At 53.2% G+C, this 24,645-nt stretch overlaps 2 protein-coding genes across 2 annotated transcripts in view; both read right to left on the reverse strand.

The window, feature by feature from the left end:
- Window positions 1-11,214: 11,214 nt before the first annotated feature.
- HSPB1 (heat shock protein family B (small) member 1) lies at window positions 11,215-12,653 on the reverse strand. The gene is made up of 3 exons (XM_036280268.1): window positions 12,172-12,653; window positions 11,631-11,694; window positions 11,215-11,521 (listed from the first exon to the last, which is right to left on the reverse strand). Exons 1-3 carry the CDS (start codon window positions 12,539-12,541, stop codon window positions 11,332-11,334), a joined length of 624 nt encoding a protein of 207 aa, XP_036136161.1. The 5' UTR covers window positions 12,542-12,653; the 3' UTR covers window positions 11,215-11,331.
- Window positions 12,654-21,150: 8,497 nt separating this feature from the next.
- Window positions 21,151-24,645, reverse strand: part of SRRM3 (serine/arginine repetitive matrix 3) — a 55,467-nt gene continuing 51,972 nt past the window's right edge. The window contains exons 14-15 of the mRNA XM_036279595.1: window positions 24,409-24,546; window positions 21,151-22,649 (exon numbers count right to left, since the gene is read on the reverse strand). Of these exons, the coding sequence (XP_036135488.1) occupies window positions 22,418-22,649; window positions 24,409-24,546 (370 nt within the window). The 3' untranslated portion in view covers window positions 21,151-22,417. The remainder of the gene's footprint in view (window positions 22,650-24,408; window positions 24,547-24,645) is intronic.

The following is a 24,645-nucleotide window of genomic DNA, read 5'->3' on the forward strand; positions in this document are numbered from 1 at the left end:
GAGAGAGGAAGGGAGAGAGAGAAACATCAATGTGAGAGAAACATTGATCGGCCGCCTCCTGCACACCCCCTACTGGGGATCGAGCTTGCAACCCAGGCATGCACCCTGACTGAGAATTGACCTTTTGGTGCATGGGACTATGGGCTGGTTTTTACATTCTAAAGGGTTGCAAAGAAAAAGTGCAGCCCAGCTGGTGTGGCCCAGTGGATTGAGCACTGTCCCATGAACTGACAGGTTCTGGTTTAATTCCGGGTCAGGGCCCATGACTGGGTTGCAGTCTCGATCCCCCAACATGGGACATGCACGAGGCAGCTGATTGATGTTTCTCTCTCAGGTCAATGTTTCCATCTCTGTCTCCCTCTCTCTCTCTCTCTCTCTAAAAAATCAATAAAACATTTTAAAAGAAAAAAGTGCAGAGAGCGACATAGTATTGCCCATAAAACTTAAAATATTTACTGTCTTTTCTTTTTTTAAATAATTTTCCTTTATTGCCCTGGCCAGTTTGGCTCAGCGGTTAGAGCGTCGGCCTGCGGTCCGGAGAGACCCGGGTTCGGTTCCCGCTAAGGGCACGTACTTCGGATGCAGTTTGTCCCCAGCCCTGGTTAGTCGTGCGGGTGGCAGCCACTCGATGTGTCCCTTCACGTCGATGTTTCTCTCTCTCTCTCTCCCTTCCTCTCTCTCCCTCCCACTCTGTCTGTACAAAAAATGGAAAAATATCCTCGGGTGAGGATAAAAAAAATAATAATAATATTTTTTCTTTATTGATTTTAGAGAGAGAGGAAGGGAGAGAGAGTGAGAACATCAATTGGCTGCCTCCTGCATACTCCCCACTGGGGATCGGGCCCACAACCTGGGCATGTGTCCTGACCGGGAGTCGAATACACTACCTCTTGGTGCATGGGTCAATGCTCAACCACTGAGCCACACCAGCCAGGCAAAGATAGTTGCTTTTTTTTTTAATCCTCACTTGAGGACATTTTTGCATTTATCTTCAGACAGAGCAGGAGGGAGAATGGGAGGAAGAGAGAGAGAAACATCAATGTGAGAGAGACATCGATTGGTTGCCACCTGCACGATCCCATTCAGGGCCGGGGACAAACTGCAACCGAAGTACATGCCCCTAGCGGGAACCAAACCCGGGACTCTGGTCTGTGGGCCAACACTGTAACCGCTGAGCCAAACTGGCCAGGGCATATTTGCTATCTTGACAGTAGTGTGATGACTCCTGGTCTATCAGGAACTCTCCTAAGCCTGGCTTTGAGATGGAAGAATTTTTGCTCCTTTTGAGCCCTAAGTGACTCTTGGATCATAAAAGGTTTTGCCTTGTGATTTTAAATATGTATAACTGAAATTTGATGGACACAATAAGTACCTCTTGAATTAGATTTAAACCCAATTTAAAGGGTAGCTAGGTGATACTGGACCACTTTAACCCCCAACGTTTTATTTTGAAAATTTTCAAAGACAAAAGGTGAAAGTGACAACAAAATACCTACTGTTTGATATGACAGTAAACATTCTGTCATGTTTGTTTTGTATTTCTCTGTCTTGTGGAACCTTGAAAATGAAATTTTTTTGTAACCACCCCTACACACACATACCAATTAGGATCTAATTAAAATTCATTAATTGGATTTAATTATTAGGTTTCTTGAGCCTCTATTCCTTCTGCCTCTTTTCAAGAGACTAGGCTACCCACGTCCTAGATTTGTCCATTTATTTCCTCCTGTGTCATTTAATTTGTTCCTATCACTGGGCACTTTTTATCTTGCATAAGAATTTTACTTTGTCCCTCCATTCAGCCTTATGTGGTTCATGTGGAGTGGAATAGGGTCTGACCAGGGCTCTTGCCCTGAATCCAGTGATCTTAAGCAGCAGCCAGCACCAGGGCCTGTTACCTGAGCCTATGAAGACTAAGCTGCAGTTCTGAACAACAGGCTAGGGGGAGTGCCTGCTACCCATCTTGTTTTCTGAGCCTTCCAGACTAAGGGGTTTTGCTGCTGCAAAACCTCCTACCTCCCCTGGATGGAAAAAGCATTAGGTAGGTGCCCAATCATCACTTGCTTTGACTCAGCAAGCCTTGTCACACATGTGCTCATTTGGCCTGGTGAATCCTGGTGGCTTGCAGCTGTTCTGCTGGTGTCAGGGGGTGGGGTGGGGTGTGTGAAAGTGCAGCCCACCAGTGTACGTTGGAGTTCTCAGGAACGGGCAGGCCTGTCAGAGAGGCTGCCTTCATGTTGAATCTACATCTGTAGAATGATTCTAGGATTGTTTTAACACGATCTTGGTGTAAACTGGTTCTTCCCACCATGATGGGCAAATCACCCTATACTTACTGGCTGTTCCATAGGGGCTGAGAAGAGAAGTCAACACTTGATACCTCTTTTCACTTTCTCTTTGCTTGAAGCCAGAATTTAGGGGTGGGGTTTTGATGGATGGTCAGTTATTTAAAGTCTGATGGCAAGCACATTTTGAATTCTATCAAAGCATATTGCCCTCCAAAAGTCCTTGCTTCCCAATGTATGGAGTTACATCATCATACTTTATAGGTGTTTTTGCCTACTCAGTTTTAAAAAACATTCCTTTTTGGGAATGTTGTGGTCCTAGGTTAAAGGGGGTTGGATAGTGGGAAGACTAAAACTGAAAAATATTCTCTTGCCCTAAATTAGGGTATATTAAATAGAGATAAGGTAAATTTAGGAAGTATTGTAAAGGCTGGGTATTCGGTATAAAGGGTGAGCAGCTTGTGGCTGACTGCAAAGCATCTTGGGTGAGACCCTCTCCGTGTACTCTCCCTAAATGCTGTCCAGATCTCTAGGATCAGACAGATACTACATCCCACTGCTGGTGTGAAAGCAAAAGGAGTAATAATTGCTCCCAGTGGCATATTAGGATTTAAGTTTCCTTAGCCTAGTGGTGATAGAAGCCAAAATGAACCTGGGCAGCAAAACAATCGCCTTGGTCCATCCCTCAAGGTTTCAGCACCCAAATGTGTACCAGCAACGGCGAACTTGTCTGCCCGTCCCAATATTTGGGTTACCGAATGGTTTGCAGGGCCCTAGAATTGGGGGAGGGGGGCGAAATTCAGCATCAATCCTGGACCAACTCTGGGCCCCAGCACCGCCCCCACCTAGGTAGGGTCCGGCTCCGGTGGTGCCGTCCTCTGCTGTCCCCCGCTGGGTACTGCCGGTTCTGCAGCTGGTTCTCGTGGACAGAGTTCAGATGAGTTCTGCTTCCTGTAAACCTTCACGCTACTCAGTTTTGGCCAAGGTCACAGGACAGCAGCAGCGCCCTCCAGTCCAGGGCGCCGTCCTGGGGCCTCTCTGGTCATCTCCCACCCCCAAACACCTGGGCCCCAGGCAAAGGATTCTGCTGCTCGCGTGCCCGACAATGCCGGGGCGAATTAGCCTGGATGATCGGCAGAGCTCTACGCGCCTGCACGCCGTGTGCTACCGCTCTGGACAGCCCTGTCGCAAGACTGGTCAAAGCTCTGCTCTGAAGAACGAGGGGCTCTGATGATTGAGGGTCTCAAGGTTCCAGGACCGGCTAGACGCCGGTCTGTGAGCGCAGAGGCGGCCTGCCTTCCAACCGCGTGCTTTGGCGAGAGCCAATCATAGGCCAGTCTGTCCCACTCCACCAATGATCGGCCTGTTGCTAGGCCTTGGGTTTCTGCGCCAGGATCTGCCTGCACAGCTGCCCCTTCTGATTCGTTCCCTACCCTGCCCTCCCACCATGCGCAGGGCTTCATTCTCCCTTTTCAAATATTCTTTCTGCCTTCCGCCTGCTACCCTCACTGTATTCCTTTGTCACCAAGAGTAACCTAGACTGGGCTTTTCAGGGCATAGCAGTGGTTCTCAACCTTCCTAATGCCGTGACCCTTTAATATAGTTCTTCATGTTGTGGTTGACCCCCCTCAACTATAAAATTATTTTTGTGCTACTTCATAACTGTAATTTTGCTACTGTTATGAATCACCATTGTAAATATGTGTTTTCCGATGGTCTTAGGCGACCCCTGTGAAAGAGTCATTTGACCCCCAAAGGGGTCAGGACCCAGAGGTTGAGAACCACTGCCTTGTAGGGTTAGCGACATCTATTAGCGCGTCCATCGCCTTGGCCGGCCGGTGGAAGGAGCCGGTTTGAGAGGGCGGAGCCTCAGGCTCCTGCTGGGCCCTAGACCCCGTGCCCACCTGTTTCCCCCTCTTAAGGAAGCGACTTCTAATGTCCTGTGCAGGTTCGCTGTGCTTTTTTTACCTACATAGCTCTCATTCTGGAATCAACCCAGGAGGTCAGCATTATCCCATATTGTAGAGATCTGTACACAATAGTTGGAAGGGCTCAAAGGGGGTTGGTGACTTGAGTCTGTGGGGTTCTGTCACCTCATTCGCTGGTCCCATGACAGAGTGCTGAATTAGAGGGAAAGTCTGCTGTCCTGAGGACAATGAGGCCAGCCCCTGCCTCTCTTAGGCAGGTATTCAAGGTCCTCTGCTGCAGCCAGGCCCCAGCCTACCGCTCTAGCCTCATCTGCCTGTCCCCAGTGCCACAGCCTGGTCCTCCTCTGTGCATGTGCTGTTCTCCCACCGAATGCCCTTGCTTTCCCCATGCTCCTGGATAGACGCTTATAACTTCTAATTGAATGGTGGCCACCAGGGCTCTCCTCCAGAATCAGCTGTCAGAAATGTTAGGGAGTGCAGACACCCCAATCTCTGCACTTCTCATCTCCCAGTATAGAGCTGTATAATCCTAAGGTCTGGGAGGGAAGGTGGGTTGCCCAAGGCACAATCCAACTTAGATTTAGGACCTGAAGATCATTTTCAGTGGCTACTGACTGTTTAGAAAGGTGAGATTTCTGTCACTCAGCAACTTCTGTCATTTTCCAAATGAAGGGCTATCAGTGGAAGAAAGCTAAAGAGCTCAGGATTTGAATTCTCATTCCTCCATGTCCTAGTTATATGGTGTAACTTCTCAAGTTCCTGAGCTTTTCAGAGTGTCAGTTTCCATATTTCTAAAATGGGAATAATACAGTTACCTCATCAAACCACCTAGCATTGACCAGGTGCTTCATGTGCTTAATGACCAGGCACTGTTCTAAAGGCTTTAGGTGTTTTAAGTCATTGAGTCAGCTTCATTTTGCAGAGAAAAAAAAACTAAGACTTAGTAACTTGCCCAAGATCCCACAGCTAGTAAGTGGACCAATGGGGATTTGAACCAAGGCAATTTGACACCAGTGGCCAAAGCATAACCATAACCCTGTTCTGCCTCTCAGAGGTATAGAGTTGTTATGAGGATTTAATAAGCTAAGGAGTGATTGACGGCTAGCAGGTGCCCAATACACGCTACTTGTGATTGGTAACAGAAACTGTGATCAATACCTATGCAATAGGGTGGGGTAGGGGCTCTGGCTCCAGGCCTTGGCCTCAAAGGCAGAGTTAGGGGTGGCAGCCAGGGGAATGAGCTGAGTCCTCCAGAAGGGAACTTTCAGGGGGCTTAAGAGCTCTCAGAGACTGAGGCCCAGAGCAGAGAAAAAAGGCATGGTAGGTACCAGGCTAGGGGTGGCGAGGGTGGGGGTGGTGTCAGTGTTTTCCAAGACCATGTCTTCTGTGCCCATTTCTGCTCTGGACCTGGCAGGACTCAGAACTTGAGCAGATTCCCAAATGTTCTGGGGTGAGTGGTGTCAGGTATCTGGATGTCTCTGTAGAGCACCAGGGGGCAGTCACTAGCCTATCTGGGCCTAGAGGGAGGGGAGGGGCAGGTAGAACTCTGATGCCCAGTCTCAGGGTATCCTGCAGGGGGGCATTCTCAAGGTTTGCTTTGGCACTGCTTCATCCCTCCTGGCAGGTGGGGCCAAGGTTTCATTTCTGGAGTTGGCCAGTACAGTCTGAGGCCTGAGCTGGCCAGGCCTACTACCTGCTTGGTGGGAATTTATTACTCCTCCTCCAGAAACACTCTGTTTCTCACCCAGAGGCCATTGCCTTGGGGCTCCAGAACCCTTGCTGAGGGATTGGCCTGTGGAGCCACTCACATGAGTTCAAGGCTTTCATGCTGGTCAGGCCTAGGGAAGAGGGTTTTCAGGATCTTCATCGGGCCATTGAGGGGATTGTAAAAGAATAGCTCTGCCACCATGACTCCAAGAGAGGTTGGGTGGGGATCAGACAGGGAGAGGGACTTGGTGGGAAGAGGGCACCTTGGCCTCTCTGGTCATCCACTGACCTGATTAGGTTCTCATTCTCCTTACATTGTTCTCCCCAGTCTGAACACAGACTCTTGCAGCCATCCCTAACCAGACTTAGAGGACTCTCATGAACCCATTTTGTAGAGGGAAAATGATGTGGGAAGAAGAGGGTTATCCAGACCTGCCCTGGGGTCAGGGCCAAGACTGAAGCCTTCCTCGTGATGGCCCTTGTTGGTCCTGCAGAGAGCTATCCTTACCTCCTTGGGCAACGCTGGGACTTTGGCCTTCCTACAGTTGTGAGGGGACCAACCCTGGTCAGTCACCAATCTTCCTGATTCCCCCTTGATTCCCATTCTTCACCACACTAACAGGCAGTCAGGGCAGGAGGGGCTTCAAAGGCTACCCAGATCCTTCAGAATAGGAACTGAGCCCAGAGCAGGGCTGGACCCCAGGCCATGCCTTTTAAATACAGAGCTGCTCCTGATCCATCTATCCATTCTTTAGTCCAAGCCTTCCTGGAAGGTTCAGGTTCTGCCCTGTTAACCCTGGAGAGGGTGTTACTTCCTTCCACTCAGGCAGTCCCTGAACCACCAGTGCTGTATCTTGATCCAACCACCACCAGCTTAGGCTGGGCAGGATGGTGTATTGGACTGGTAAGTGAGATAGGCTGGAAGGAAGGGTGGGAGGGGGCCATTATGCTGCAGAGACCCCTCCCTTTGCTGGCAGTTTTCCCCAGGAGCTCCAGACATGACCTTTTCTCTCAGCTGGGAGGTGGGAGCCCTGGCCCTCAATCTGCCCCTCAGTGGCGAGGGAGATGGATGGATGGCCAGCGAGGCTCTTCCACCCTCCATGCTCCTACCTGAGGTCATCCAGCGATTCTGCTATTGATCCAGAGCTGACCCTTCTTAGCTAACCCTGGGATTCCTGGCATTTTTCATGCTGCCAGTCCTCCCAGCGGTTGGCAGAACTATCAAATCAGAAGCCCATGAGAAAATATATACATATAAGTCCAAAGTCACCTGGCCAGGTGGAGGAGGACCCAGAGCCTTTGACTAAGAGAATTGTGCCAGGGATGGAGTGAGTTCCTGCTTACTTGTGGGTCTCCCCAGGGCACCCGGTGCTCCTTAGGGTTGGCACACAGGGACACTGGTTGATTGACAGACACTATACACTTTGGGGTAGAGGGTGCATGGTGGGCCTCCTCCACATTCCCTAGGGCCACTTCCCTGGGAGAGCAGCATGAGGCTTAGCCAGTGCCCAGTTCTGGCTAAGATGAGCCGGGACTGGCCCAGTTGTCCCCACCCATGCAGCTTCCTCCCTCCTTCCCTGATTTGATCCTGGGCTGGCAGCTCCTTGATGCTGTGTACATCTGGGCCTGGGGCCAAGCCCTGAGCTCTAGGAGTGTCCCAAATTTCCAAGTCCCACAGTGTGCACATGGAGGTGGGGGTGGGTGCAGGGAATCCAAGGTAAGGCTAGCAGATAGGACCCTGGCCAGCCTGATTCCTGCCCTGCCCTGGGCTCTGTCAGGAGCTTGGTGACCTCTAGAAGACCAATGGGTCTGGGGTCTCTGTTAACCCAGTGGCCAGTTCCTGGCCAGGGGCTCCAGTCCTGCCTGACTCTCATCTCCTTTATGCCTTTGGTTGCCCCTCCCCCATCACAAAGGTTTTTCTGGCCACACCCTTTGGACCCAGCACTGGGGTCCTCTAGGCAACTTTTGCTTCCCACCCCACCCTCTTCTCAGAGCTGTCTACACCTAGGTTGATTCTGTAGCAGAGAATATCATGGTATCTGGAAACAATTCACTCACCCAGCAGCCAAGGTCTGGGGTCTGCTCCACCTTACAGAGGCAGTGAGGTCAGCCAGCCCCAGGTAAAGAGCCATGGCCTCAGCAGATCCCTTCCTTTTCCCTGCCTGCTCCCCACACCTCCACCTCCAATCCGTCCTCTACACTGCAGAGCCTGCGGCTCCTACATCCAGGTACCTGGTTCCTTTTCCCTGTCTCCCTGGCAGGACCCATGTCCACTACATCTCAGCAGGACATTGCCCCCTGCCTCTTGGCTGGCTCCTTACCAACCACTCTCCTGTATGATCTGGAACCTGTTTCTAAAACAGGGATGCTTAAACCCTTTGCTGACTCTGCAGCCTACAAAGTATGGCCTCCAGTGCCCTCCAAGACAGAACCCCCACCACCTCCTTCATTTGCCCCCTTTCTCTCTCCCTCACTTGCTGCTTATCCTGCAGCCTTCCAGCCCTTGCCCGTGTTATTCTCCTTGGCCTATCACACAAGGGTCACTTCTGGAAATCCTTGTTCCCCATTCTACTAAGATTGCAGCATGTCCCAGCCTCTCTCTGATGCATGATGCTGCTTGTCATTGAGCTGCTTCCTCCACTTGCCTCTTTGAGAGCAGGGACTTGGGCCTACTGGTTGAGTGCTGGGCCAGAGGAGCTGCCAACAGGGAGGGCAGATTTCACAACTGGAAGGGAGAGAGACCTGGGAATTAGCCTGGAACTGAAGGAGGCGTGTGTGCTCTACAGATCCCTGGGGGAGCCAGCACCAGCCAGGGTTGACAAGCAGCCACAGACACTTGAGGTCCCTGAGGGAGCCGTTGTCATCAGCCTGAAGCATGGAGCATCGGCCCTCAGACACCCTTCAGCTGGGCAGAGGGGCCCAGATACTAGAATAAAATCAAGACCAATATCTGAGTCTGCAGCCTTGAAGGACATCAGGGACCTCTAAAGAAGGACCCATTGAAAATTAGGGAAATGCCTAGAGAGTCTTGGAACTGCTCCTGTGTCACAGCAGGAGCTCAGGGACTTCCAGGTCTCCCAAAGCCTAGTGCCAGCCCCTCCCAATGGAGACCCCCCAGACCTGAGCCAGCCAGTCCTCTCCACTCTGCCCAGAGGTGCTGCCTCAGAGTCCACATCTTCCAAGCTAGGCTCGGGGCATAGGGCCAGACCACCTCAGATTCTTCTCTGCCTCTGCCCCTTGTGTGGCCTAGGCAGGCTACAGGCCATATACCTGTTTCCTCATTTCCTACATTAGTTTCCCATAAAGACTGGGGCCTATTTCCTTTGCAGGGAATGGATTCCTTCCCTCCCACCTACCCCATGCCCCAGCTGTGTACCAGATTATGGCCTGAACCCTGGGGACCTCAAAGCTGCTGCCCTGGAACCCCTCTCCTATAACACTGACAGCACCCCAGGTGCTGACCCCTGCCTGCCCCAGACCATGGCTCTGTACTCTGGGCCTGAGACTCCTAGAAACTTTCTCCAGGCCATTTTTCAGCCTGACTCCCTTGAATAGCTGTGGTCCCTGGGCTCAATTGCATCCCTCTCCTCCTCCTCCTGAGGTCCCACCAAGCCTCATTTGCAGCATTTTAAGCTGTGGCACCCCCAGCTCCACAGCCTTCCTGTCTGATCTAACCTGTCCTCCCCTGCCTGTGGCCACACATATGTCCCCCACCCCTCCAGGACTGTGTGAACCAAGGCAAGTTTATCCATTTCTTTGAGGTTCACCTGTGCCCAGTTAAGCAGGCCTAACCACACCTCTTCCCAGGATTGAAGTGAGGATTATTACCTTGTCAAAGGCTTGGCATCAGTTTTCCCACACATCAAGGGCACCAGCAGAGGAGCTGGCAGCTCTCTCTGACAAAGCAGGAGGACGCAGCCACACCTGTGCAGGCTAGGGCCATCCCACTGCCAACCACAAGGGAGCTGGAGATCAGAGCAAGGGTGAGAACTAGACAAGCTGACTCTGGGTTGTGGCCACGGGAGCATGTAGGTGTCCAGGAGACACCTGAGATGTGGGATATGTCTGGAATGAGGGTGGCAGATTTAGGAGATTGGAGCTCGGAAAATAAGTGGAAAGTGGAAGGGTGGGTAGACTGGGCAGTGCCCCTGGCCTTCAGGCCCAGACTTGTGCTGTCAGCTCGGCCAGCACAATCCTTGGTCTATGTATTTATTTCCCTGTTGGCTTCCCTCCAGGTCTGGTGAGGCCTCCGAGAGCTGAGACCTGCTTTGGCTTTATGCCTGCTCCATATTATAGTATCCCAACAGGGAGCCTGCACCAGAGAGAGGAAATTAGGAAGCTGGACAGTGTCTGGGTGGGGTGTGTGTACACATGCATGCCCAGACCCTTCCCTGTGGGGTGCTGCTCCTCTCAAGCACCCTATGAAAGAAAGGCTGTGGGCTTATAAAAGAAAGCAGGAGTATTTTGCCATGTGGCATCTTGTCTACAGAAATAGTGTGGGGTCTCTCAAGCTCTTGAGGACTTGAGACTGGGCTCCAAAGCTCCCACCTGCTTTTGGAGGTGCCTCGGAACCCTCCTTGGGCCAGGTAAGAAGGTGTTGAGTTGGGCAAGGGCAGACAAAGGAGAAGGCCAAGGTAGGTGTACCTGCTCCTGCCTGGCAGTCAAGGCAGGCCCTCTGTGGAGCGACTAACTAACCTCTCACTCAGAATCTTTGCTTCTCTTCCACTAAAACCTAGGCCCCAATCTCTGGAGGACACCATCAGGCCTGAGAGCCCAGGCCCCATCCTGTACGCATGGGCATGGGGGGAGGAGGAATGGGTCCTTTGACTAGGCCTAACTCCCCTCGGAAAGTCACCTCGAATCACCACACTCATCATATCATCTACATGATCCTGTCCCTCTCTAAGAGGATGATATAGTCATGAAGTCGGGTACCGGACTCTGAGCTCCCAAGAAGAACACCTCCCCTAACCCTGCTATCCCCTTCCACCTGACCCAGGCTAGGTGTCCCTGAGTACCCAAGCCTGGGCCAGGAGCCTCTCCTTGCTTCCCTGGCTCCCACACCTGGCTTATTGGGGTTTTAATTGCTGATTACAATCATTACCTCTCTCTTCATGGACATGGTGCTGGGGAGTAAGGGCTGTGCCCTGTGATGGACACCAATGAACCCACAGGGCCCAGCATGGGGTCTGGCACAAAGCAAGCCCTCAGCAAATCTGAGGAATGTGTGAGCCAGCAAATAGCACCAACTCCTATGCCTCCACACACACCAAGGTTTAAGGCGAGTGGCAGGCAGCTGTTTTGAACTTTATTTGAGAAAAACAACATAAACGTATCAAAAGAGCATACAGGCTGACTGGTGAGGATGGTCAGTGATTGCTATTGGGGGGTTCGAAGCAGGTCTAAGGCCTTTATTTGGCTCCGGGCTGCTCGGACTTCCCAGCTTCTGGGCCCCCAAGCTGGGCGCGAGCCTCGAAGGTGACAGGGATGGTGATCTCTGCTGACTGGTTGGCTGGCTTGGGCATCGGGGCCTCCACGGTGAGCGTGCCCTCAGGGGACAGGGAAGAAGACACCAGGGTGGGGTCCACACCAGGGGGAAGCCTGAACATGCAGAGAGAGAGAAGAGTCACACACAGGTGAGTCACCGAATCCTCCTCCCGACCCCCACCATCTGGTGCTAGGACCCCCACCATCTGGTGCTGGGACTCACGTGTATTTTCGGGTGAAGCACCGGGAAATGTAGCCATGTTCATCCTGTCTCTCTTCATGCTTGCCTAGGGAAGGGAAGATCAGAGTTCGTGAGGAACCACCTCTCAGGCCAGCCTACATCCAAACACGCCCCACCTGGTGGCCTGGACTCCCGGCCAACTCAGACTGGCGGAGGAATTTTGGGGCCTGGGACTGTCCCAGGCCCTCATAAGCTTCTGGAAAGTTCCGTTTGCCTGGCGCCCCCTCCACAGACCGGAATAGGGGCAGGGACAGAGCAGGAGGACCTGGTCTCTTGGGTTGAGGGCTGGGGTGGAGGTAAAATCTCCACAGGAAAAAGGCGTTTCTTCCCTTAACAGTGAGTTTTTTTTAGGGCCGAAAGTTCCCTTAGGGGCTATCCGCACCCCCCTTGCTGGGGGGGAGGGGGCAAGGCCAGGAGGCCAGTTTTTCACTGCCTAGGCTCCCGCCCCGCCAGCTTCATCCCCGCAGGCCCGGGTCGGGGTGGCGGTGGGGTGCGGTGGGGTGGGGGTGGGGCAGGTGCTCACCGGTGATCTCCACCACGCCTTCCTTGGTCTTGACCGTCAGCTCCTCGGGGGCGAAGTGGTTGACGTCCAGGGACACGCGCCAGCGGTCGGGGGTGTGCTGGATCTCCGAGACGCCACTGCTGAGCTGTCTGCTGAGCGCGCGGCTGTAGGCGGGCGCGGCCACCGCCGGGGTGCCCTCGACGGCGGCCGCGGGTAGCGGGCGCATGTAGCCCGGCCAGCCGCTGTGGCTGAAACACTGCGACCACTCCTCGGGCAGCCGCGGCATTCCGAAGGCCTGCTCGAAGAGCCGGCTGTGGCTCGGGTACCAGTCGCGGAAAGGGTCCCAGCTAGGACTCCGCAGGAGCGAGAAGGGCACGCGGCGCTCGGTCATGCTGGCTCGGTTCTGCGATTCTGGCCGAGGCTCGGAGAAATGTCGGGAGCCGGAGCCAGCAGCGCTTTTAAAGGGCTTCGGCTGGGAATTTTTAGCAGGAGGTGCTTCAGGTCTCTATTAATGGCAATGACTAGTTGCGGACAGCCCCTCCCCCTGCATACCGGGGCGGGGGCGGGGGCGGGGCGAGGAAGGCTCTGCCTACATCTGGAACCTTCTAATGCTCAAAAAAACAAATGACGAGAGCGCTGTTGCTGATGCAGTGCCCACTGCCGGACACTCACAGGCCTGGGCGCCAAAGCACTGGGCTACAGCCTGTGGACAGTCCCATTCTTTCGTCCAGGTGGACAAAGCTGAGAAAGGTTGAGCTACTTGTCTCAGGCTACACTAGAAGTGGCAGAGCCAGGATTTAAACCACAGGGTATCTGATATAGTGTGGGTGTTTGGTTGTTTGTTGTTTTTATTACTTTTAAAGAGAGAGATTTGTTGTTCCACTTATTTATGCATTGATTCTTGTATGTGTCCTGATGGGGGGGTTGAATCTGCAACATTCACTTATAGGTATACTCTAACCAACTGAGCTACCTGGCTGGGGCCTGTGATATAATATTTTAAGAAGCAGTCTGGCCTTGGCCAGTTTGGCTCAGCAGCTAGAGCATTGGCCCACGGACCAGAGAGTCCCGGGTTTGGTTCTCGCTAAGGGCACATACCTTGGTTGCATTTTGTCCCCGGCCCTGGATGGGGTCGTGTGGGTAGCAACCACTTGATGTGTCTCTCTCACATCGATGTTTCCTTCTCTCTTCCTCCCTCTCTCCCTCAAGATAAATGCAAAAAATGTCCTCGGGTGAGGTTAAAATAAAAAGCAGTCTGGTGTGGTTTTCAGGAGTGTGGGCTATGGGGCCAGACTGCTTAAATTCACATCCTGGTTCTGCCATGGTTCTGTCACTGATTGGAAGAACTTATGCAAGTTAGACTCTGTGTGCCTCAGTTTCTCCATCTGGAAAATGGAGATGATGACGATGATGATGATGATGATGATTGCATCATTGGGTTGGTGTGAGGATTCAACGACTTCATAGAAGCACAGACTTTAGCCCAGGGCCTGGTACATGATAACTGTCAATTACTGTTATTATCTACCTGGAATTGAAGAGAGGGAGGAGGGAGGAGAGTGTTCTATCCCTGTTGCACAGGCAGTAGCATGTGTGGGTCCGGCCCTTTCCCCCCTGCTCCCAGCAATGAGGATGGTGCAGATGTGAGAAACCCCAGGTCCAGTGCTGAAAGGGAGTCAGGCGGAAGATTATTGTAAATCTCCACATTATATCTATGTTGTGAGCAAGGAAGCATCCCTGAAAGGAGTCATTCACACATGTTTGTGTCTTTCCATAATGCCAAGTTCGTTAGGGTGGCATGCATCTGGTGGGGTAGGAGTCCGGCAGGGCTCCAAGCATGACCCAAGGTACAGCCAAGCTTGAGGTGATAGGATCTCTGATTTCTTATAGCTCACAAGGAGTGGAGGTCTCACACATATTGGTTTCCAGAAGGAATCCTTTTCCAAGTGTCCAGACTTCTGTTTTGGGGCCTTCCGGGCCCCTTCTAAGGGTGCTCCCGTTACACCCCATTACCTCAGTCTTGACACACCTCAGTCTTGACTGACAGTGACTCCATATTGGATTGTCAAAGATGTTCCAAAAGTATGTTCTGGTCTTGCTCTATACAATCTATTTTTTATTTGAGGGCAGGGAACCTGAAATGCAGCAATCTTGAGTCAGATCTGGGCTTTGCCATTGACTTACTGCATGATTTTGGGCAAGGCCTTTTCTTTCTCTAGGCCTCAGTTTCCCTTTTTGAAAAGTATAATTACAAAGCCCCTTTTATTTATTTATATTTATTTATTTATTTATTTATTTATTTTTATCCTCACCCGAGGACATTTTTCCATTTTTTGTTCAGGTAGAGTGGGAGGGAGAGAGAGGAACAGAGAGAGAGAGAGAAACATCGATGTGAAAGGAACACATCGAGTGGCTGCCACCCGCACAACCGACCAGGGCCGGGGACAAACTGCAACCGAGGTACATGCCCTTAGCGGGAACCGAACCTGGGTCTCTCAGGACCGCAGGCCGACGCTCTAACCGCTGAACCAAACCGGCCAGGGCCCCTTTTATTTTTTATTCCCACAGTACAAAGGAAGAGGGGGCTCCAGGTGGTACAGTTTGCTAAATCTTGCTTAGAGCCTGAGGCCTGCCCTTTGACCCCACCTCCTACTTGATCACTTATGGAATCCAGGCCCCAATGTCCCACCTTTGAAAGACAGTGGTGCCTCTAGGCTCCTGCCATAATCCTGACTTTACCTCTTTTCTGCCTTCATAGGCATGGCCCCGGTCCAGCCTTCCTTCTTGAGCCTCTGTCTTATTATCCCTCCTTTTTAGCTGAGGAGACAGAGGTTGAGAGTGACTGGCCTACTGTCTTCTGTTAGACATGAGCAGAGTAAGCCTATTGCCTCTAGTGCTCAGGGTTCTTACCACCAGGGGCTTCTACCTTGGAGTTTCCCTACCTCCTCTCTTTCTGAGACCTACCTTGCTTATTGCCCCTCTTCTGGGGCTGAGGCTGTACTCTGTCAGTTCTACAGGAAGCCTTGCTCTGCCCAGGACACCTGAGGGGCTGGAAGCCAGACTCCAGGCCACTTACCTTGATGAGCAAGGGGGTAACAAGTCTCATGCCCTCTCTGAGCCTCAGAAAGATGAGAGAGAGCTCCTGGATGCCTTTCTTTCTTACCCCTCATGTTCTCCATCAGGCAAGAGCTGGGGCTGGCCACACAAATCTGAGGTCACCTCTGGAAAGGCCTCTGAGCACCTGGGGCTGTATTGAGCCAAGGGTAGAAGGCAGACAGGACCCCTGCCCTCTGCCCCATCTTCTTTGCTGGATCATGACATGAGCCCAGTGGGTCTCAGTTGGAAGCTATTGGCTGCCTCCCAAGGGTCTCAGCTTCAAGAAGCCCCAGGCTTTCATTCCTTGTCACGCCCAGCCCCATAAAGTCAGGATGAGGTCAGGAGCCAAGGAGGGCCCTCATCTGCCCCTGCCTGCCCACCTTGGCCCATACTGGAGCCCAGGTGCCCCGCCCTAGAGGGAGCTGTCTGGTATAGTCATGGATGCTTTCAGGTGTGTCCTGCCCTGCCGGGCCCAGCCACGCTCTGGGTGGGGGCTGACTGGCTGGCTGCCAGCTCTTTGTAGACACAAGCTCCCTTCATAGTTCCCTTCATCTTGCCTGAAGCTCGGCAGGGAGGATCCATCCCTGCTGTCCCCAGCTGGAGGAAGTTGTGCAACCTGAGGTGCAGCAACCCCAGCACTCTGCCCACGGTGGGTGGAGGAGGCAGAATGGAGAACTCACATTCATCTTCAATAGGCCAGTTCTTGAGGGACCTGGGTCACCCTGCCAGTCACAAGGGAGGGGACATGGGTGGGTCATGGCAAGAGGGGGTGGGGTATGGGAGAAACTGGGTTTTGGGGTCAGAAAAGGCTGGGCTTGAATTTGGGTGCTGCTGTTCACTGGCATGGTGACCTCTCTGAGCCTGTATGTCCCCATCTACAAAATGTGGCTAATAATGCACCCATCTTGCAGGACTGGAGTGAGTATCAAATGCAATAATGCATGTGAAGTGCCTGGTGCTCACTAAGTGTTAATTGTTATTAAGGAAATTGGGCCTTTAATTTTTGGATATTGAAACTTAGACTAATGAGAATTACCCAGTCGTATGTGTGTTATAGTGCGTCCAAGTATCTTATAGCGCATCCCATTATTGAGATGAGGAAACTGAGGGCCAAAACTGCCCAAGGTCACAAAGCTGGAAAGGGGTGTGAGGAACTGGAACTCAGGCCTCATGACCCCCTGTCCTACAGAGGAGAGACTTCCCAGGCAGTCCAGGGAGGGCTGTGGGCTTCTGGGCGCAGGCTGCTCTGTTCAGCAAGGGTTGCCTGTCAGGACAGGGAGGGTTGGACCAGACTCATGGGGTCCCTCCAGCCCTGACCAAGATGCCCTTCCTCCAGAAGGTTGTACCCTGAACCCAGGCACAGGACTTGGCAAGAGGATCAAGGGTTGGATGTCAGCCCCCACTTACCCACCTGCCCAAATATTCTTTGACAATCATCTACTCTAGCATTCCAGTCACTGAGCTGCCAAGGGTAGTTTTTCTGTAATTAAGAGTCTACCCTCGCCCTGGCCGGTTTGGCTCAGCAGTTGGAGCGTCGGCCTGTGGTACAGAGAGACCCGGGTTCGGTTCCCGCTAAGGGCATGTACCTCGGTTGCAGTTTGTCCCCGGCCCTGGTTGGTCGTGCGGGTGGCAGCCACTCGATGTGTCCCTTCACATCGATGTTTCTCTCTCTCTCTCCCTCTCTCTCCCGCCCGCTCTATCTGAACAAAAAATGGAAAAATGTCCTCGGGTGAGGATAAAAAAAAAAAAAAAAAAAGAGTCTACCCTCAGGGATTTCCTAGAAGCCATGGCAGGGGTGGGGGGATGTGGACACTGCAGGGTCTGGGATTACTTAATTGGAGGGGCCCCTCCCTGACCCCAAAATTCGGGATGCTTTGCAGCAGCCTCAAGACCAGCCTCCCAGCCTGGCACTGTGTCTGAGGCCTTAGCCACAAAAGCCACACCCTTGGGTTGCCTTTACCAACTGTGGCTGAGCCAGCTCCTCCTTCCCTAACACAGCTTCAGAGAAAGTTCCAGAGTCTTTAGGCAGCTGACAGAGCTCCCTGGAGAGGCCTGACAGCTGACAGATTTCACCTGTCAGTGAGCCTGCTGGGAACTGAAAATGAGGGCAGCAGTAATTAGAACACACGGGGGTGGGGGGCAACAGATCATTCTGGAAGTGTGTGGACACTGAACCTCTGAGTCCATTTCCAAAAATCCATTTCCAGCCTGCACACCCACTAGGCCTTTGGCTTCTGGCTGACCTTGGGATCACCTCAACCTCATCACCATTGAAGGGGTGCCAAGGAGGGGCCAGGTGGCCCCTACCCATCCTCTGGCCCCTACCGCCTGCTGTCCAGAAGAAAGAATCTGTCTAGTTTGGAGTCTGGGGACCTGCATGTCTGACTCTGGGACCTTAGCCAGCAGCCGGCTCCCATGACTCATTTTCTTCATCTGTACAATGAGACCATTGGACTGGATGTTCTCTAATACTCCTTCCAGCACCGTGAATCAACAGTTTCCCTTCTACTTTCCCCCTCCCCCCGCAGGTCACTTACACTGCCTGCTCTGCTCTGGAAGGAGGGGGTGTGTTTGTGGTGAGTGGAGGGAGGGGATGAGGGAGGATATGGAGATGTGGCACCCCCTGTGGTGGCCTTGGAGGTGGGAGTCCCTAGGGCTGGAGCACCCTCTTGTCTTAGGTGTCCTGAGAAACTTTCTCAGGCAGAGGGGGACCTGGAGAAGGAAGGGAAGATACCTGGTGATAGGACCAATTTGTTCAATATGCCCTCAGCTGAGAGAGGCTGATGAGAGGCCAGGGGGGCTCCCAAGAACATTTCAGAGAGGCAAGGGATGGGGGGAATGTTGCCGGCTGGAACACCCAAACTGGGCATATGCACTTGAGATTTGCTACCCTGAGTCTGGGGCTGCAGGAAACCAATAGGAAAACAGGACACAGGAAAGTCCTGTCCAGTTGCCTGGCTGCTTTGTGTGTTGGGAGAGGAAAGATGGGGGTGGGGGGTGGGGAGTGATCCCTGCAGCCCCTATCTGTGGACTGAGAGACCAGGAGAGAAACTACTGCATCCCAAAAGCTCACACCCTGAGAAGTTCCCCCACCCCCATCCCATTTCCCCTTCCTTGTTACCAATGCAGAATTAGAGTTTCCTGTTTTCCTGCCTGCCTTCCTGGCAGTATTTTTCTCTTTTCCCAAGGTACAGAGCAGAGGCTGACCCCTCAGCCCATAGGAAGGACAGAGAGGGTACCCTGGTACCCTGGTACCCTCCCAGTCCTTACTCAGAGAACGGGCTTTCTCAAATAGCCAGTCGGGGTGCTGAGGACAAGAACTTCAGGTTTCCAGGCTGAGTTGGGCCAGCACTCTCCTCTTGGTGCACGTCTGTTTTGTGTCCCTAGGCAGATACCAACTAGCAGTTTTCACTCTCTCTCTGTCGCCCTCTAGTGTCTGCCTGACACCACTACACCTTGCCTTTGGGCTCCTGGCCTCCCCCAGGGTTTCTGGAACTGCTCAATGCATGGCTCTCTTGTTCACTCATTTACTCATTCAACAAACATTTCAAGGGTGCCAATTTTGAGGGTGGCAGAGACCAATAAAGCATGAGCTGGGCTCCAGAAGCTCACAGATTTAAGGAGAGAGAGACTTGCCAACAAAAAACTGGAACGAAAGCCTAAGACCCTGAAGTCAGAAACAGACCCAGCACTGGAGGAACCCAGAGGCAGGCGTGGCCACCACAGCTGGGGACCAGAGGCTCTTCAGAGTAGGAGGCAGCTGAGCTGAGCCTCACCTGAACATGTGGAGGAGAAGGGGCATTCTTGGGGGGCCCAGGGAGGAGGATCAATTGAACTGGGGTGTACTAGAGTGAAGGGCAGTGGTGGGAGAGGAGGTTGGAGGGCTGGTAGGAGGAAAGGATTGCTGTTCCAGGTAGAGCCATTTAGAAGCCTTCCAAGCCCTACGAGGTGGCGAACTTGGTCACAGGATACAAGGTCCACAAGGCAGAAAGTTCTCTTTCATTAATTCAATACTGTGTCCTCAGAGCCAGGAACTGTGTGGCACACAGTAGGTATTTATTTATTTATTTATTATTTATTTATTTATTTTCAATCCTCACCTGAGGACATTTTTCCATTTTTTGTTCAGATAGAATGAGAGGGAGAGAGAGGAAGAGAGAGAGAGGGAGAAACATCGACGTGAAAGGGACACATCGAGTGGCTGCCACCTGCATGACCAACCAGGGCCAGGGACAAACTGCAACTGAGGTACATGCCCTTAGCAGGAACCGAACCCGGGTCTCTTTGGACCACAGGCCGACGCTCTAACCGCTGAGCCAAACCGGCCAGGGCACACAGTAGGTTTTTAATAAGTACATGTGCAATGAGTGAATGAAAGGTTGGATTTGTATTTTATCTAGTTGTTTTTTTTTTATTGATTTTAGAGAGAGAGGAACGGAGAGGGAGAGAGAGAGAAACATCGATGAGAGAGAACGTCGATTGGCCACCTCCTACAATGCCCCCCACTGGGAATCAGGACCACAACCTGGCCGTATGCCCTGACCAGGAATCGAACCGGTGACCTCTTGGTGCATGGGTTGAAGCTCAACCCCTGAGCCACATCGGCAAGGCTGGATTTGCATTTTAGATAGAGCAGGATGAATTGGAATGGGCAAGAGGTGGCATGGGAGGGATGCTAGTGAGAAGGCTCAGGATTGTTGGGACAGAAATGGAGGTGGGGCAGAAAGGGAATCGGTACCATCTGGGGGCAGCTGGCTGTGAGGTGTGAGGAGGAAGGCATCAGGCTGAATAATGAGAAAATGGAATTGGGGAGTGGGGAAAGAGCAAGTATGGGCTCCGTGTGACACAGGCTACATTTTCATGCCCACCTTTGTGTTTTATGGCCCCCTGCCCAGGAGGTGACATCTCCAGAGAAGGGCCAAATATGTGCTCCCTGTAGCTCCAAGAGCTTGCCTGAGGCCCAGTTTTGCTGAACTTGTATAAAGGGTTAAAGAGACAGGTGCTTCTTTGAACAGCTTCCTCAGATCAGAAACAGAGCCCCTGGCCCCCACAGGTGACCCTTCTAGTCAGAAGGAAAAGAAACTGGAGAGGAAGTCATGTGTTGACACAGCCACAAGCTTCAGGAGCATGACCTCCCCTGCTCTGGGAACCAGACCAGACCAAGGCTCACACAGATTTGAGCTTTGGACATGTGAGATGCTTCCTCAGCAGAGGTGGAGCAGGGGCCCCTGAAGGCTTAGTGGTCTGTGAGATCCACAATTGCATGCTGAATTGTGGGCATGTGCACATCTTCTGGGGAAAGGGTTCCCACCTTCATCAGGTTTCCAAAGAGCAGTTGATTCAAACCAGGTGAAAATCTACTACTCTAAGAGGAGGAGGAGAAACAGGAAGGGGAGAAGGAAAAGGTGGGGGGGGGGGGTTGATTTTGTGTATTTGTTTAGATCTCTATAAAAGAAATATAATGTAACTGTTAAAAGAAAAAAAAATAACCCACTACTCTAAACTCCCTTTTCAGGCTCCATCCTAGGGAGCCTGGATTCAGCCACATGATGCTCCAAACTGTTCTAGCAGTTTTGGAACATTCCACATTTGGGGAAGGTCCTGTGTGTTGGCCCAGTGCCTCCTCCCTCTGCCCCACCCCCACCTACTGCTGAAGCTAGTTGGGATGTGGGGTTTGGGAGTGATCTTCTTAGGTCCCTGTTTTCCTCCCCACTAAGCTGCAGGCTTTGCAGATTCATACATGGGGGCAGGGGGATGGATGGATGTGCTGGGCTTAGGTTCCTTGGTGCCGGTTCTTCTCTCTGGGTCCTCAGGAGTCTTGAGCCCTCTCATTTCTCAGTGGGAAGAACCCTAGAACCCATGCCCTTGCACACTCTCCAGGTATTCAAATCCACAGAGGCCTGGTCTCACCACCTGCCCTTTGGGCACTGAGTGTTTTTATTAGAGTCCCAAGTTTTATCCGCATCGCGGAAAAAAAAGGGAGTGGGAAATAGAGAGAGGGGTAACCCGGAACAGACCCCAGACCCCTCCCCCCACCAGAGCCCAGGGCATCTGCCCTATTGGGCCAAGGAAGACTTCATTAGATCCCTGAGGGCCCCAGGAGGAGGGGGCTGGGAGCAGCAGAAGAGGGCTGGGGGCCACTGCTTCCTGTCAATGTCCCAGGCCAAAGCCCTCAGTCTAGATCCTACCCTTTCTCCCAAGGGCTGTAGCACCCTTCTCTGGGAAGCCATAGCTGGCCACCTCCTTACCAAACCCTGAGGAAGAAGTGCTCCCTTGGGCAGGCCCTGAAGCCCATGTTATCCTATGCCTGTGACCCAGACAAAGAGCACATAGGAATGGCAGGGCCTGCTCAGTCATCAGGCTATATTGCTTCTCTCCTCTGCTCACAGGCTCTTCTTCCATCCACCCATCCTCTCTTCCACCTGATGACTTGAACCCTTTTTCATCTCAGGTCAGATTCAGTTATGGTCTGTATGTCCCACCTCTTTTCATGCAGAAGGTCTAACTTGTGTGGCCTTGGCCCAGGGAATGAGGTGAGGGCTGAAGGGGAGAGACTGGCCTGGAGAGGAGAGGTGGGACCAAGAGTGAGCTCCCTGGCTCGTCTTGGCACTCCTGGGCCTGGAGAGGGGTTTGGGAGAGCCTCCAGCCCTCAGCCAGGGTTCTCTTGCAGCCAGCTCAGAAGGAAGCAGCTCCCCAGCCTGGATGGTGGTACACCAAGGGTTAGGCCATTCTTCTTTCTGTCTAACGTATATCCTGCTTGCTGTCCCATCTCCTTGCCTGCCTAGTGATAGAGATGAGCCAAGGGCCCTTTGTAGTGGGTAGGGGAGGCTCCCAGGATTGGCACCTTCAGCGATGTCCCTGGGTCCACTGAGCTGAGGTCCCCAGCCTGGTGAGCTGTCATCAAGCAGGAAGTGGGGCAGGGTAATCCCTGTGTTCGAAAAGGCTCTTTGTTCCCTGGACATGGTGGGTGGGCAGAAGGTGGGGGTAGGGACCCTCTAGAAGCAGCAGAACCCAGCTTCTTTGTGTCTGCAGGGCACCCACCCTCAAGGTCTTCCCTGGCCCTGGGACCTCTTTGTAGCAATAGGGTGTAGGGCCCCCCCCACCATGGGTCCTGGGGCCTGACCCCTCCACTCTCCCTGTGCCAGGGGCACCAGGCTGGGCCTGTATGGGCTCAGAAGCCCCCACTTTCTGAGCTGCTCCGGCTGTGGTAGCTGGGACTGGGGGTCCGGGAAGGACTGCGTGTGTGGCTTCGGGTCCCTCGACTGCGGCTGCTATAGCTTCCATGGCTGTGGCCAGGGCTGGGGCTCCTGCTGGGGCTCCTGCTTGAGTAGTCACTGCTCAGGCAGCTGGAGGAGGAGGATGAGGGGCTGGGCCGGTAGTAGGGGATGGGCCGCTTTCGGGCACTGCCAGGAGAGAAAAACTGATTACAGGCCATCCAGGGCCCTGAGCTCTGCCCATCCTGGGCCCTCACTTGGGCCCTGAGCACCTCCCCTGCAGTGGCCAGGGGTTTGCTGCCTCAGATTCACCCCTCCTCCTGCCCTAACAGGATTGAACAGTCAGTGGTCACTTGCCAATTTCATGTTGATCATTTTGTTTTTCCTCACTTGTCTGCAGAGAAAGGGGGTCGGAATTCTCAGCTTGACCTGAGTAGGTACTCAATAAATATTGAATGAATCTAAGTTTTAAATATAGACAATTTACATCAACCAAGTTAAGCAGTGGCTTCTGTGCATGGAAAGGTTTGTGGATATGGCCCAGCTCTGCTCCTCTGTTCCCCACAGAATGAAGGATTTGGGTATTTTAGGTCCCATGAAGAGAACAAGGAAGAGATCCCTGGCCACTGCTGCCTATACCCACCGCTTGGCCCAGGCCCACAGGCCCCCTCTCCTCACTCAGCTACCTCCCACCAGCCCTGGAGTTAGTTTGAAGCCAGGAGACTGTGACCCAGAGAAAAGAAAAGAGAGTGGTTAAAGGGGCAACAAAGCCCCATCGGACGAAGTTAATTCTGAGGAAGAAAACAGGTGTACGTTAGTGGGAGGAGGAGGAGGCAGCCTGGAAGAGGGACTGAGGTGGGTGTCAAGTAGCAGGTGTGTGGGTCTTCCATCTTAGGACCTCCCTCATATGTCTGGGGGATGTCCCATGCCTGGTGGTCTGGCCTTTAGCTCTGGGGTGAAGGGAGGAGGCACAGTGATCATCAAGGCCTGGGAAGGGCCAGTTTGAGAATTAGACCATGTGAAAACTGAAAACATGTTCAGGGAGGCCTGATTATTTTTGGACATAAGAACAGAGACCCAGAGAGGCCCACCAATCTTCCAAGGCTGCCCAGTAAAGCTGTGGCAGAACTGGGCTCAGAATTTTGCCTGTGGCCTTCTACCCCGTGTCGGGGTCGAGGACTTTTGGGTGATTTCTGCAAACACAGACCATCGGTTCACCTGGAGACCCAGGCCCATACCCTCCGGTCCTGGCAGAGAAGCTCTGATCATGGCACAGCCCCACTGGACTATGTGGAGAAAGTAGAAAGGATGGATTCCTCCCACAGCTGCCCCAGAGACCAGGCTGCTGATGCCCCCTCCTCCAAATTCCCCAGGGGGCTGGAAGGTGAGCAGTGAGGTTAGTGAGAAAAGGAGAGGCAGACAGACAGCTGAACAGAGCCAGATCAGCTCACATGGGCATCTCCCCTGCAGCCTGTGGAGAGGGGGTCCACTTGGCCCCCAGGCTGGCCACAGGCCACTCAGCAGGCTGGACCTTGAGACGAAGGAGAAAAGGAGACATCATTGCCAGGAGATGAAGGGAGGGAGGGAGGGGCTCCAGAAGGGATGGCTGGAATCTTCCAGAACTTAATTTCAGATTTGCAGCTTTCCACCCAGACCCAAGTACAGATTCCCCCTCCCTTCCATGGGCCTTCAGGCCCCCTCCAGGGACCATTCTCTTCTTGAGGCCTTCCTCCCCTCAGTGAACCTCAACCCCTGTCTGAGTCCACCCTGTCCCCAGCACCACCACTTCTAGCCTCTATGCTCCATGGGCCCTCTTCCCTTTACTGAACCCCCATCTTCTCTCTTCAGCCTCCTCCCCTCCCTGCACTAGATTCAGTCGGTACCCCCCCCCCCCCGCCCCAGAGGTCCCGGTGGCCTTCAACCCCTAGGTCCCCCGGCCCCTCCATACCTGGTGATGCGCCGCGGCTCCATGAAGCTGGGCGAGTCCCGGCGCCGCTTGCGGATGGGCGAATAGCTGCGGGAGCGGCGCCGGGCGCGGGCAGCATCAGCCTCGGCGTGCCTCGCGCGGCCCTCGCTGTCCTTGTCCCTGCGCGACCCGGCCCGAGGTGAGCGCCGCTGCCGCTGCCGCGCGAGGGCGCCCCCGCCCACCCTCTCCCGGGCCCCCACACCTCTCCTTCTCTCCGCA

This window comes from Molossus molossus, unplaced genomic scaffold (genome assembly GCF_014108415.1).
Source record: "Molossus molossus isolate mMolMol1 unplaced genomic scaffold, mMolMol1.p scaffold_m16_p_3, whole genome shotgun sequence".
Taxonomy (NCBI): domain Eukaryota; kingdom Metazoa; phylum Chordata; class Mammalia; order Chiroptera; family Molossidae; genus Molossus; species Molossus molossus.

Coding starts and splice junctions, on each gene's coding strand:
- HSPB1 (XM_036280268.1), bottom strand. CDS start 12,541: ATGACCGAGCGCCGCGTGCCCTTCTCGCTCCTGCGGAGTCCTAGCTGG. Junction 11,695..12,171: donor AGGCGTGGTGGAGATCACCG/GTGAGCACCTGC, acceptor TCCCTTCCCTAG/GCAAGCATGAAGAGAGACAG. Junction 11,522..11,630: donor TGCTTCACCCGAAAATACAC/GTGAGTCCCAGC, acceptor CTGCATGTTCAG/GCTTCCCCCTGGTGTGGACC.